This window comes from Notothenia coriiceps, unplaced genomic scaffold (assembly GCF_000735185.1).
Source record: "Notothenia coriiceps isolate Sejong01 unplaced genomic scaffold, NC01 NC01_scaffold00033176, whole genome shotgun sequence".
NCBI lineage: Eukaryota > Metazoa > Chordata > Actinopteri > Perciformes > Nototheniidae > Notothenia > Notothenia coriiceps.
Genome location: NW_011365877.1, coordinates 143,205 through 158,602, shown reverse-complemented (window position 1 = coordinate 158,602; position 15,398 = coordinate 143,205). Strand labels below are relative to the sequence as shown.

The 15,398-nt window shown below is 40.8% G+C and overlaps 1 protein-coding gene across 3 annotated transcripts in view; it reads left to right on the top strand.

Moving 5' to 3' along the window:
• The first annotated feature begins 1,833 nt into the window (after positions 1–1,833).
• The window catches only part of aplp1 (amyloid beta (A4) precursor-like protein 1), a 32,895-nt gene continuing 19,330 nt past the window's right edge, over positions 1,834–15,398 (top strand). For 2 of the 3 annotated variants that reach the window (XM_010789687.1, XM_010789686.1), the window contains exon 1: positions 1,835–2,095. In XM_010789687.1, coding sequence (XP_010787989.1) covers positions 2,030–2,095 — 66 coding nt within the window. In that variant the 5' untranslated portion in view covers positions 1,835–2,029. Of the gene's footprint in view, positions 2,096–15,398 lie in introns of all 3 variants that reach the window. The other variant, XM_010789688.1, reaches the window with a different exon arrangement.

The following is a 15,398-nucleotide window of genomic DNA, read 5'->3' as shown; positions in this document are numbered from 1 at the left end:
CTCATACTTGTTAACCCTCCCGATTTTCGCGGGAGACTCCCGATTTCATTGCCCTCTCCCGGTTTCCTCCTGGGGTCATATTTCTCCCGCATTTCTCCCGATTTCTGACTAAATCAGATTTACTCAGGACTGTTTCCACTCGGACTTTATTACAGCTACACCATTGTTTGGTTTCCATGGTAACACGTCTCTTTAGTAGCGCGCGCAACTGAAAGTCTGACAGGGTGAGGCAGATAGTCACAGAAAACAAAAAAAAAATCGACAACTACTCTACTCTCTGCTCACTCCTTGCCTGCCCACACATATGCTCCATCAAGGATGGTGCTACAGGCCGCAAGGCAGTGCACTTAGAACTACAATATAAGCATGTTAATTACAATATAAGCATGTTAATGCTTATATTGTAGATAACTAGGCTAACTAGGCTAAAGTTAACTATCTAAACACTGAGAGTCCTTTACTCCACCTGAGCTGAGGTTATTTGAGACTCTCAGTCTGACAGGAGAGAGTTCTCCCTCCACTTTGTTGTTGAAAAAGCTCCTTATATCCGTTAGCTTGATGCTAACCACAACGATCTCCGGTAGAGACCCACCGAATAGGCTCGTGCCACACACAGAGCAGAGCTTGAATGAAACACAGAGAGCCAGAAGTAAGCTACTTGTACTCACGAGGCCTATTATGTGCAGAATCCCTCTCGCTTTCAGGTGGTTTTGATTGAGTGTCCACACGTGGACGTTTAAGGACTAAAAAACGATCCATTTGTCACTTTGCTGTTAGCAAATAATTTGGCGCTCCAGCTAACAGGAAGTCACTAAAGTGTNAATCCTTTCGATAACTTAATGGAAGTTACCCGCTTTACACCCTTTGTTTTTGTCTACAACTGGTTTTTCGTATTTCGGTTCGTGTCCCACTATTCCCGGCTTCCGGTCTGGGTAATCTAAAACTGGATAGGGTAATCCGATTTAATCGCAAACACTGTGAAAACTACAATTCATCACGTATGGGAATGAGCACATCGTATAATCATTGTTTTTCACATAGAGCGTCCACGGTGTTCTACATAAACGATTGTCGGTATTTCACTAAGATGTGTTTTACTTCTAGTCGCATGAAAATGAGGGGTGGAAAAATATACCCGAGGTCATCAGGAATAATTGCAGGTGCACACCCTGTTGGATGTTAGTTTTTGGGTGGACTTTTCGATTTCTCTTTTGCTAAAGTACGTGGTAATTTATCTGTAGCATCTTTGGGCATGGTGTTCATTTCAGAGAATCCTTAAGACCGAAAGAGCACACAAAAGTAAGTTCGAGGACTGAGACCACACAGAAACCCCCTCCTAACACTAACACACACCGTGCTCGGTAAACACGCACGCGACGGGTAATTAAAAAATTAAAAAAATTCGAAAAAAACATATATTTCTTGGGGGTGCTTAGGGGGTGCTTTGGCAATCCTGGGGGGTGCTTCAGCACCCCCTAGCTCCCCCCTGGCGCCACCCCTGTTTGTAGGCTACTTTAAGTAGCCTATTTGTATGCCAATGCTTTTGTACTTTTACTTGAGGAGCATTTTTGAATGAAACCTCCTGGATGAGGTCTTCCTACAGTAAGTCTGCTTGCTGTTAATGTTATATGTAAACCCACACATTAAAACTGTCAGTAATGTCTATTGGTATTCTATTTTCAGGGGGATCTTCCCTCAAACTGACGCTGTAATTCTGTGCAGTCTTCACATACACCACCAGATGTCCCCCTTTACCAAGCCACCGTGAGGACACCATAAGTAAACTCTGTGATAAATACCCGCAGAAAGAGGGCTTGGTTCTGTCAGGCTTCATCCTCATAATATCCCAGGCTGCCATTGGAGAACCCGTTGGCGAGAGTGAGCAGGACGCAGACGCAGGAGATATCGCAGGAAGGCGCCCGACGAACGCAGTGTCCATCACTTCAGCTGATGTAACCAGACAGCTTATGGTGGAGGCAGTTATTTAACATTTAACTTCGTTATAACAAATATAAAAGAAAGCGAGAAAATGGGACATACCGCAATACCAATATTAATGGCTGTATTGTCCTACTGCGTGCTGGACAACGTCGAGGTAAGAGCAACACAATCTGAACCATTTGTACCAATGGCACAATGTAATCTTGCCTTCTGTTAAGCTGAATGTCGATGTGACTTTTTTTATAAAATGATGCGTTATCATAGTTAATGTCGCCATTACACATGCAAAGCATAGGCTACAGCTGCCTCTATCTCCTTATTGCTGACACGCACCCTTATCAATCTAGGGCATGTTTAATTTGTAAATGCATCCTCTGGCTCCGTCCTATGTCAACAAGAGTAATGGCACGCAACGTCCACCAAAAGGCAGTGATAGAGAGAGGATTTACAAATGCAAATGCTGCAGTAAAATATAAATGATAGCCGGAATTCAGGTCGTAAATATAAAAGGCTTTATGAAGATGTGGTTTACAGTGTATTCGGTTTGCTGCGTCAAGTCGGGGCCTGTATCAGATATGGAAAAAATGTCACTCAGGCTTTTCTGTTTGGAAGGATGGAAATCAAATCCCATCTCATTGCGTCCCATCTGGCCTTGTCAGAGAGAAAGGAATCAGCTTGCATCCGTCCTTTTTAGAGGAGTGGTGCAGCTCTTCAGCAGGATGGAGTCATGCATATTCAATTGCTTTTCTGTGTTAAATTTTTGGTTTTGATGGCAAATCACTGAATAGATAAGAAAAAAGTGTTCTTAGATTTTCGGTGGATCATGTTCTTTCATAAAGGCCTACCTCTATTTCTAAATATCCGAATAAACTGATCATCGAAGAGGGGCTGACATTGATATATCATTGGACATAGAGTGCAATACAGAGTATTCTAGTGCGAGATGTGGAGTCATTCTATTGGCATCTGTCTCCATCAATATGTAGAGAAGAGATAGTGAAAGTCTCTGTTAGAGAACGACAGCTGCTTCCACCTTCCCACTGTCTTATCAGCAGACACGCAGTTTGATGGACTTTCATTTTCAATAACTACTCCATCACCCATCATCTCATTCCTGTAATAGACCTGAGGCATTAATTCAGGTTGGAGCATGGACATTTGTGTGTAGAAACAGGGTGGTGTTTGGAGGTGAGTGTGGATGGTATGGGGGAGGGAGGGGGGGAGGATGAGTCATGATGTCCCAGCTGGAGCTGTGGTTCAGGTCAGACATACTTTTCCACCTGGAAATTAAGAGTGAATGAAGCTACAGTCAGAGGTAGATAACTGAGCATCCTGTCTGTTGGTTCAGAGTCTGCCCAAGTTCCTAAGAGGATTTGTGAGATGTTTATTTATTAGCCATCTTCCACAGTGATTCTGCAACACTCATAAAGCCTCTCCTTTCATTTTGAAATAATTTCACTTCTCTAAGAGCCTTAGTGGGATTACTGCTATGCTGAGGAACAGGCTTTAGCTTCATACAAGGAGACCTGCCCATGAAGGTTTACATTGAAGATTACTCTGAGAGGGTTGGCTGGCTGGATTACACTGTGGTATTAGCCCCAATAAAACTGTCAGCCTCCCCTAATTTACTCAACATTTATTCAGATGGAAATGTGCAAATTGGATACATTTGTTTTGATCTCTCTTTAATAGTGTTACATTTATATGTGTCAGTGCACTGGGATAATCAGAATATAATCAAATTACACTTCCATTCAGTGTTCTGAATTATAAAGCCATGATCATTTATTAACTGAAATACATATCAAGCATCATACTGTGTTCTGATTGGTTGGATACATTGATGCTAAGTTGTCACATATGTCACTCAAGTCCTATTTGGGCTTCCTAGGTGTGTCAGCTGCGAGTATTTTACTTGTCACAGCCCCAAGAGCATTTAGATAATTGACATGATACTAAAGGTCAAGCGTGAAAATATGACAACCACCTTTTTAGGCAGCCTGTACATTTCTACATCATGAAGTCTGACATGCATGGAGCATAGAATATTGTATTAACTTTTTTGGGTTGTGTGTGCCAGCAGGTTTTCTATGGGTCACATGTGCTCTTTCATATTTAATAGGAGTAGGCAATGTACCGTTTTAATCACATTATGATTGTGATGCATACAATATTATATGGGTAGGTGATGTAACATATACTCAGATCTTGATAACATTTTTGTAAAATGCCATTCTCCCCATGATTTTTTCGCATGGATTAGAAGTACCTAGATTTACCAGACATTTAATCTTCTGGGTTTGTCCAAAAATCAGGCCTTTGTGGCTAGCTTTTTTATTCATTGAACTTAGATATTTTGATGAGCATTGATAACATTTTCCTAAAGCATGAGTTGACATATTCAGGAATATTGTTTGGTGCAACCAACACTCCCATCCCTAAAGGTATTCAGTTTCCTATCAGAACAAATAAGGAAAACAAGAGTGTTTGCTTCAAATATATTTTACTTGAATGACTTATTGACTTTCAAAATGGTTGCTAATTACATCTGTTGATTGACGAATTGTTTCAGCTCTTATTACTGAATGATATATAATGACATTTTACCAATATTAAGCAATCTTGTCATGATTACTTCAAATGTTTCCCGGTATATCAATGTAATCACATTACCTCACAGAAATGTATTTTTTTATGAGGAGGGAATTGAATATTCTATCACTCCAAGTACTTCTCGCATTGATGCAACATGAATTTAAACAAATCTGATATTATCATTTAGCTGTCCTGTTCAATGATTTGCAACATTTGCTATACTGCTCTCATACAATTGGAGATATTGACGAAACAGCTACTGCAGCAATGGTTCTACTAACAGTTTCAAATACGTATTATCATAAAGCACAAAGCTAAACAATCGTATCACCCTGGGATATGTTTTGTCAGACCACCCAGGCGCTCTCTTTAAGATTACAAACATTGGGGAATAACTATGGCAATGAGAGTTCTCACTTGTCAAAACACCAGACTGCAGCTTGTGAGATTTAGCTACAGAAAAACCACCACAAAGGAAAACCTGATCTATGAAAGCTTCATATAAAGATTGTGTTTGGTGTAGCCGGATGTGATAAAAAGCATGTGAGACTAAAGACTCCATACGTGCTCAGCTTTTTCATCAAGTTCTGTATTTATCAAGATAAATGACTGCAGCATGAACCTGAGCACGAGCACTCGGCTCCAGAGAGGCTTCAGAAAAAGATTGGTGGCACTCTCGGAAAATCCCACCGTACCTACAGGTTTCAGGAAATACAGAAATCTGGGAGTGTATGAAACATAAAGGGAGGGAGAGAAAATGGAAGGAAACAGCGGAAGGATAGGAAGCAGATTAAAGTACGGCTAGAGATTAAAATAAAAATGATGAGTCATAAAGTTGCAGCTCCTCCCAAACAGCAATATCAGGCCTCGTGCTGGAATACAGCTATTCAGATCCATGCACCTCCCACCCCCATCTGCCTCTCTATGCAGTAACACAAGACGATTTGTTGGGAAAAAAACAAGGAAAAAGATAAGGATAACCAGATCTCTCTCTCTCTCTCTTTCTCTCCCTCTCTCAAACACACAAACACACACACACACACACACACACACACTGCCCTACACTCACTTAATTAATTTTAGAGCCAAGAGATAATCAGGTTCCACTAATGGATTTCCGTGCGCTTGCTATTCTCTACTATATCCGTGTGCCAGTGGGCATAAAACGTACCATTTTGTTGTATCACATGTTTTACCCCTGTTCCCGTGTCTGACTTCCTTTCCAAGGTTTTGGAAGTGCAGCACACTTTTAACACCTGGATTTAATTCTGCAGGTCCTCTTGAAATGAGAGCTACTCTGTACCTGAGGAACAGCCGGGTCTCCTAAACATTTCACTCCCATACAGTGAGCTGCATTGTCAAATATGTTTAGAGGGAAAAACTGTTTCTTCTGAATTACATATGTTGTGTGCCTGAAGTTTTATTTTTTGGTTTGCTTATGAAGTATCACAAATACGTGATAGGGAAGAGGCTGGGTGGAAAAAGTATCCGAAAAAAACAGATTTTCACCAAGAAGACCGCTTGTGTTCCCTTACTTACTTACACTTATTTTAACTTATATATTAATGTATTAACCCACGGCAAGTCAATTATGTACTGAATTTATATATGTAATTTAATGTTGCAACACATACTTATTTAAAGCCCAATCATTATCTTTTCCTTAATCTAACGAAGCAGTTTTTAGTTTGCAAATGTAACCACATGCTTAAACTACAACGTATTCCAGGTATTTTTGTTGCTTAATAATATTTTAAGAGATAGTGTTTTTAGGAAAGGACAGAGGTAAAAGTGCCCTTGCATTGAGCTTTTAGTAGAGGTGACAGTCTAATGAAAGAAATGAATGCGCCATGTTGGCCATTCTTCCAATCAGAAACATTGAAACAGTGCCTTGTGCTGCGTGCTTCAAAAGGTCATAGGGTTTATTAAATGTCTATTATCACTTCTTGTCTTTTTAGATTGTGAATGAACGAATGTGTATCTCCAGGCTGGGAGTTCTTCCAGCTTTATTGCTGAAAATAACTTTAACATTAATTGCATATTTGCACGGCTCCTCCCTAGATTCAGGAAAGCTCTGCCAAATCGTGGTTGAGACGATTTTCATCTAGTCTCCTGGCCTTTCTGCAACATTTCAAATGATAGGTCTCAGCTGGAAAGAGAGTAATTCCCAATTTAGCATTCAATAATGTTTGATTGCAACGCTCACCTCTTTGTGCCATCTTTATAACCTGTCATGCATAACCGGATGCACTGCATTTGATGAGTTAATTGTTATGTTTTTCCAAATCACATGGCTGTTTTCTAGGTTATATAAGCATTCAAAAATAACTTCCCAAAGCTTCACAACCTTTCATCATTCTTACTGAATGTCACATATGAAATACATGTAGATGGGACCTTTTCTGGAATTGAGTACTTGCAGATGAAATCTCAATTGCTTGTAAAAGCTGAAGCCCAGGGACTGCGTGGATTTACAGGTGTTTTCTGTGTGTGTTTGCGAATGTCATGAGTTTGCTCAGTGTCACCTTGAGGGGTTGAGAAACTAGCATACCGTCCTGATTACATCCAGCTGTGGCTTTCCTCCAGAGTATGCAGGGCAGAGATACCACTACAGCCCAAGGTCTTCACATCCTGCACACACGCCTCAGTAAGCCTAATGGGTTGGATTTCTGCAGAAAAGTTTAATGCCAAGGCGAAGCGAGATGTTTAGTCCTGCAGCAGCCAGTGGGAGGTTTCAGAGCAGCCCCCTTCAAAAACATCTGCAGTGTGGTGATAACACTTGTCGTCCATGTTCAGGAGGCAAAAGAGAGAGCGCAGTGAAACAGATTTAGGGCTGGTTGAGATGGAGAGAGGGAGAGAGCGGGGATTGCCCTGGCACGGCGAATGACTTGAGAAAACGGAGAGGGTGAGGGAGGATGGAGAGTGTCTAAGTGATGTAGAGCATGTAGAATGTAATGTGGGCTGCAGGGTGGAGTGCATGCTAATGGAGGAACCCAGCCCTATAGCTGCTGAGCCCGGGCAGCTGGGAGAGCAGAGAGATCCATCTCTGTCATGTACATGTATTCACAGGTGGCCTTCAAATGAGACGAGGGAGTGTGGGGGCGAAGGTAGATTCAAGAAAAAACCCTGTGGCCAGACTGGAGTTTTATTGAAGTGGGACTGCGAAAAAAAAATCTAATTTCCTTAACATTCGTGGCTGCAGGTTTTAAGGGAGTAAGGAATTGTCGAGGCCCACGGAGACTGATCCAGCCAGGATTTACAGTCTACGGGGAAACATTGTGAGCTGCTATGGAGGGAAACATATATTCTATTTTGGCCCTTTCATTCCACAATAATTTGCACACGCATAAAAAAACACTCCTATTGGAAGGACTCAACACTCTTTTCTAAGACACTAATTCACAAACGTACAGTGGTATTACACAGATAGCTCAGAAATACAGGCACATTTCCCACAGACTAGCTGCTTTATAAAGATGGCACGTTGCAGAAGCCGCATCAATTATTGAACGCCGTGGAAAGGTCTGGGCTCTCGCTTGTCAACGGGGCTTTAGCACTTGTCACGCACCCTCTCAACACTCTGCCAATCCTTCCTCTTGATACTACCTGTTTTATTTTTTGTAACCCCCCATCCCATTGTTATTGTACCCACCCTCCAGGTCTACTCCCCACCCTTGCTCTACAGAACACAAAGAAAAAAATCCCCACCCGTGTCTCCGCCTTGCTGCAGCCCNCCGCCCCTGCCTCATCCCAAAGGCACTCCCTTCCCCCCCCTCCCCACTCTCCCAGACACTGCCCCTCCATCTGCCTCAGCAGCTTTCAGTGGCCAGTGACATATTTTCACTTTCCTTATGTATGCTTACAGTTAGTCCTTGAATAATTGATGCTTCAAACTCACCCTTCTTTTTATTTATTTTTATTCTGCACTTTGCTTCTTTTGCATTTGTTTTCTTCATTCTTGAAATGTTTATACGTCTGACTGACTGTCTGTCTTTATCGGCACATGCTGGTTCTCTATTGTCCCTACACCTTACTAGGACACTCGAACGGAAGGGGTTTAACATAAGATATTCCTACAATATGAACGAATACAATACAGTGGGCATTTTTGTTTTGTTGTGAGGATTCACTGATATTGGCAATTTGGTTGTACCAATTTTCTAATAATACATTCTATAAAATCTTCTAGTGATTAAATAAATGTCCTATAATGCTTTTTGACAATCCCCAGACAACTGGTGTGAACTTGTTGCATTCAGCTATGTGAGGTGTATGTGTAAGCAGTAAAGTTAGCTTAGTATTGGATTGATAACCAGTACTAGGGCTTTTTATGTTATATTAATATTTAATCAAGATTTACAACCAAAATATTTCCCAGCTGTTGTTTATTTGCCAGTGCTAATGTATATTAGGATGGTTATTTATTGCAGAGTCTCAAATATACCCTCCTCTTCCCCTGAGATAAAGTGTTCCCATAGCATTTGACTCGATGCTGTGTATTCAGCAAGCTTAGATTCTCCAAGGCTTCCTGCAATTGACCCTGCCTCCATTCCATACAGAATACACAGAAGGCTTGCCTACTGTAAACAAACAGGCTGCTATAGATGATGAGACTCAGGTGTGGCTGCTCCTGTTGTTCATCACAATAAGATTCAGTGATGGAGACAGACAGATAGTATTCCACTCTTTTCTCAGCTCAGGGTCATCATGCTCGCCAAGGCCAAGCTGTGCTGGTTATCAATGCTCACCCAAACTCGCCTGAAAAATTAGATTCCTCGCACAAGTCTGGTGGTGAAAAGATTGTAATAAAAGGGGAAAACACAAATGGAGGTTGTAGGCCCTCAGTGTGGGGTCTTTTGTACAGATTGTCTCAATGATTAAACCATTTTCCCTTCAGTTGGACGCTCTGCTGAGACTTCATGGCTTTAGGAAATGAGATAACACTAATATTTAATCTACTGAGTGATTCTGCAGCACAGACTCGCAGACTGCACAGCCAGCACTCATTATCTCACAAGAGTGGCCCGGTCTAAAATAACACTGAGAAAGCAAGACAGGACATGTCCGCCTGGCATGATCTCAGTTTGCATTGTTATTCCTCGTCAGTGGATTTATCAAACTGTATGTGAGGTGATTTATCATGTTAGTCTTTATTTAACAGTGATAATCAGATCATTCTAATTTGCACATATCAAATGTTTTTTAGTAGTGGTTATGAGAACACCTAAAAGAAGTCTTCCAAATCGATAATTAAAACTAGTGTAAGGATGATCTGTTGTTTGTCTCTAAAGCAGAAGAATCAGAAGAATGTGACGAATCGTTAAGTCATCTACTGAGTCATCACATTGTGATTAATTACGAGTGGGGTAATTGAAAGAAAAAATACAATATAATGGTGTCAATAATAGGGGAGTAATATACTTTACCAGTAAATGTTGAATATTGCATACATCGTTAAAACCATCAATATATTATAGAACACATATAGATATTACATGTGGCTGTCTTTCAAATTATAAATCGGTAGATTTCTTTAATCTAAGAAAATATCTATTAATAAAATATTTCTGATATGTCTGAAATTCAGTACAACCCAAAGATATTGAGTTAATATGAAACAGAGGCAACCCCTTTTACATTTGTAATGGTGAATGGCTTTTATTATTAATTGTTTACCAAATAGTTTGAAGGGGTGTCGAGATAAACCAGTATGGATGATGATTCATTTTCTTGCTGTTTCTCCATTTTCCATCAGTTCTTCTGGCTGCTTATCCATTATCTAATTTAAGTTTTTGTTATGCCTTTGCACAGCTATAATTACACTCTCTTCAACTTTCTTCACTCTATTCTTGTTTATATACAGATGATATTATCAATGATTCAATTAATTATTTTATTAGACATTATTCCCAACACTATAGTGGAAACATTTAAGTTTTAGTCTGCTCTTATCTCAATGAGCACAGCTCAGCAGTTCCCAGTATTGCAAGTAATTTAAGTGGAATGTAAACCACCAACAGACAGCGATAAGGGAAAGCTAACAAACCATTAAGCCAGAGTTTAGAGTCCTGCCCAGGAAAGAAAGTCCAAATAAACATGTTGGGAGTCGTTTAAGAGACAGAGAGAGAGACAGAGAGGCTGACCGATAACGAGCAGGAGTGAGAGAGACTGAGTGACATGCTTGAAATTCTGTAGGGAACTAGTTGCTACGGTAACAGGGAAGGTAGCCGGCTCCTGTGGGTGGTGTTACCATGGAAACCATCCACAGTGGCCAAGTGATGCTGAGAGTAGAGGAGATGGCTACAAAAAAGTGTGTTTCCAGGGTTGGATGGGAACATTTGAAACAGCTCGCCATGTGAGCGGAGGCTGATGTTAAACGTGGGAGAGTGACGTCAGCCGCGTCGCTAACTCTGTCATCAAGTTTGTGAGCATAACTTTGATTTTTCTTTCCTTCCCTTTGCTTTGTACAAGCTGGTCCCAGCAGGCCCCAGGGTAAAATGCTTTCATCCTGCTGTTCAGTAACAGAGCACCTCATTACCATGAACAGTAGCCAAAGATGCTGCGCAGGGCAGCATACGGCTAAGAGGAAGAGGTTGTCCCTTCAATATGTCTTTTGCAGTTTGTTGGGCTAAAGCTAGCCATGCTGGGCTCTTTTTATCAGTGATTGTGTATATTTAACCTCTCACTTGGAGTTAAAGCCCAGTTTGTTCCAACTGTGGCTATACCACATGCCTCTGAATTAAAGCTGTGAACATTTAACCTGTGAGGTTAAATGTTACATGTGGTATGGATCTTGGGTCTCCACCACAATTCAAAGATCAATTATTTCTATTAGCTTTCTGGTCACATTCCCATCTAAAAAAATACATAGAATAATACAAATAAATACACACAACCACACAGCCCTCTGCATCTATCTCCCATTCTCTTTGTGAGGCTCACACATGTGTGTATATATAACCTCAGAGCCTGATTTCCATACGATGCATCTGCTAGACACGCTCCCAGAGGAGCTGGCATGATGTGATCAGAATTGTATATTCATGCATAAATCAAAGACAGAAATAAATAAATATATGAATGTTTTAACCCCCGTCTTCATTTCCGCCTCCTCCCAACCCCTTCAGTACATTACTCCATCTTCTTTTTGTTTTATTTATGTACATTCAGTTCTGCACCATTTTCATTATTGTACAAACTTCTATTTAAAAGACTCAATTATACTGTTTTAATAAAAAGGTGCAGAAACTGTACATATTAAGAGTTCCTACTTTACATATTTGTGCTATTAGAGGAATACTTCACCCACAAAAATGCCATTTGTATGTAAATTATTCACCACAAGTAACAACAATACTTTCTTTTTAACAAAAGTAATTTGTAGAGGTCCTTAGTCATATGGATGAAATGTTTCCATGGCCAAAAGAATATGAACTTGAAAGACAATTGAAAAAAAATTACCTTAGAGATTGAAAATCCAAAGTAATGCATTGTGTTTAATTTGCCTTCCTGCCAGATGATCTCCAAACCGTTATTACTGATCATTAAACTTCACTGTATTGGCAGATTCCTTTACATGTTTTAACAAGCACAAGATGCAACAGATCTACAGAGAGTACATTCAGGAACTATGTGCAGTTCTCGAGAAGCACAAGAAGTGACAGGTAAGTACACGTTGAACTGGGGTAGAGATGACGAGCGGATCTTAAGAAGAATACCCAGGAAAATAGACTGCAGTACAGATTGGCTGCAAATACAAAAGTCAAAGGCAGCGTGAGGGGCTTGAGAGGCAGCAAAGCCCGGAGTGTGAGATAAGAAGAAAACAAGACAATGCTTCAGATCTAACTGATGCTGGCTGCCTGCTGTTTGTCAGGGAGACCGCAGAAAGACAGTCTGTCTTTAAGTGGATCAATTATTAAAGTCTTTCAACCTAAACATGCCCTCGTTTAGGCTTCCTGATTCCCTTAATCTACTTAAAACATGCTCAAGGGCATTGTGTTATCGCTTAAAGACCTCCAGTCGCGTATCTACCTGCAAGAAAAATACACACTTTTCTAAAACCATACTCTATGAATACATTTATCATCTGTATATCGGACTAAAATTGGAAATCGTGTTACTTCCTAATCTCCATTAACCTGCTTAATTCAGGATTTGAGTGGATTACCAAGAGATTCAAACTCAAAGCCAGTCTGTCATGAATGGGGGACAGGTTTTCATAACATTGAAAACAAGCACTATCCGACCTCTTCTTCTGTTGTGGTTCAAGCTTTTGATGTTTTATGCATTCTTTTAAATAATTCAAATATGCTGTTTTGCTTATCACAAGAGAGGTTTTAAACTATGTGGGAGGAAAAATAAAAAAACAGCCTGTGTGAAATAATTACATTAGTATTCAATAATACACAACATGCACTGGCTGATTTTAACCTTTCAGTCCCCGATTTGAGCCTTTTGCACGTATTTACCGGTTAAATACAGATTTGGAGAGCTTGTTTGCATTGTGTCAATCTCAATCTGCCTTCAGAAAATCCCTGATTTAGTGGCAATTGTGTTGACATTAGGATGTTTCAGACGGACCTGCAGTGCTCAAATCTCCGCTAAGCCTTTGATTCCTTCAATCCCCTGAGTTAGCTCTTCAGCTTGAAATCATATCTGCAGGCTCACTGTGTTTGGCTTTAACATGTTGGCACTCCCATGATACGTTGCTTAACTGTGAAGGAGGTTTGGCTGTGTTATGTAACAGCAGAAATCAACAATGTTACCCGAAGATGAAAAAAATATCAGTTTTGCTGTGTTGACAAAGCTCTCTGGAATCTGGACTGACTGTTTTTTCTGGTGGATTTGTTTTTATGAGACATTATTACTACATAGTTGTTTGTCTCCCACATATCTCCAGGAGGCAGTGGCATAGAGAGCATTGTGAACATGACAAACTATGTTCTATGCTTTGTGTTTTTGTCCTTTCTGGAGAAAAACATGTAGCGGGGCGTCATTATGGTGACTCAGAAGAAGCATGTTGAAATGTGGGTGGAACAAAGCGTAAGCCATCTTTATAAGTTCAGCCTCTTTTATGCAACACAAGTATCACAATCCTAAATACAGCCTTTCCATAAAACTGGGAACACCACGCATGCCATCAATGTTGCCATGTGGGAGTTTTCTGCTCTCTTATTCTGAATCCATTGGACATTTCTGTTTTTCAACGGATACTGCTGAAAGGCAGGATGTTTAAAAAAAAAAATGCTAACAGGAAATATTTCTGTAACAATAATTGCCTTCACAATGGGAGTAAAATGCAGGTGCGTGTGTCATGGATTGTACTGTAAAGAAAGAAAAGGGAAGAGAGAAGCAGGATGTGTTTGAACATGATACTTATCATGAGTCATGGCTCCCAGCTGGGAAAGGTGAACTCTGCCTGTGAGGGTATTTGGCTTTTATTGAGTCTCACACTGATATCGTACATCAGGGAAATCGGTATCTCACTAAGGTCATGTGATTCCAGGAGGATATAGCGACCTTTGCAGAATTCAGTCCCTTTCTTAATCCCCAGCCGCAGCAGCCTGTTCAGTGCTAGGTGGAAAGATGCGGGCTTCACTGTATAAACATGATCCTAAACAACCACAATCATGACATGGTTGACACTGACGGCCTCTAGATCCATGAAGTCTCCTGCAGTAATGCCATCTGACATGTTGTGTATTTTAAGCTAAACTTGAAATGAAATCCAATATTGGGAGCTGGTGTTGGCTGCTGTTTCAGACCTAGATGAACCCAGGTGATAATGGGGCCATCTGCTCCCAGGGTGCCCAGCTGGAGGCGGACCGCTGTAATCTGGACTGATGAAGCTGACTTAGAGAAGCACATCTCTGCAACCAAAAACCTCGGTAGTGAAATGCAATATTTTTTCCACCTATTCATTTTTTGATGGACAAATAATATCAGTCAAACATCTATTTGGGCTGATAATACAAGACACTTAAAGACATCACCTTGTACTTTTGGAAAAAGTGTATTGATATTAAATGGACAATTGAATTAGAAATTACTCGGTTGTGGAAATAATTGTTACTTTCAGCTTTGTTGGCGATCAAGTATTGAAGTTAGGATTCAGTAAGTAACTTCACAGCGAGCTTGTGGTTTACAGAAAGCTATAGAACAATGCAATATTTTCCACTCTGCCCATCGGTCTCCTCTGAATAGAAAAGTAATGACTTCAATTAGCCATTAGCCAGTGATGTATAATAATGAGTGTCAATGTGCTGAGCTAACCTGCTCTATCCTCCTTTGTCCCCACTGCACCATGAGATTCTGGCAGACTAATGTTGCTACTCTAATAACTACATGCCACACCAGGAAGAGGCCTGATGGAGCCTATGAATAATTTAACCAACATGATTACAATGATGAATGCTCCCAAATCTCTCTGGCCATTTAGCACTGGCCTAGAGAGAGAGGCCATACAGCAGAGTGTCAGGCATTGTGTGAAAGCTGTTAGGGAGGGAGGGGGAGACGAGGGATATCAAGGATAGGGAAGCTAGGGTGGATCCAGCTCGGCCTTGGGAGGAGGCGTAGGGAGGGAATATAGAAAAAGAGTGAAGGAGGGGCCCGGAGAGCAGGAAGACACCCACTATTTAGCCATCTGTGCTGCAGAGAAGCACAAAGACGTGCTCAGGAAGCTCTGTCCGTGTGTATGCGTGTGTCGTCCACTCATGGGTTATGCATCGATGAGGCCAATTTTGTGCGTGGGTGTGTTTTCTACACGAGTGATGGAAAGCAGCCAGTGCCAGTCCATAATACTAATCACGAGTAACCCCAGTTAACCTAGCCTACACAATAGGCTTTGGAAGTGACAAAGCTCA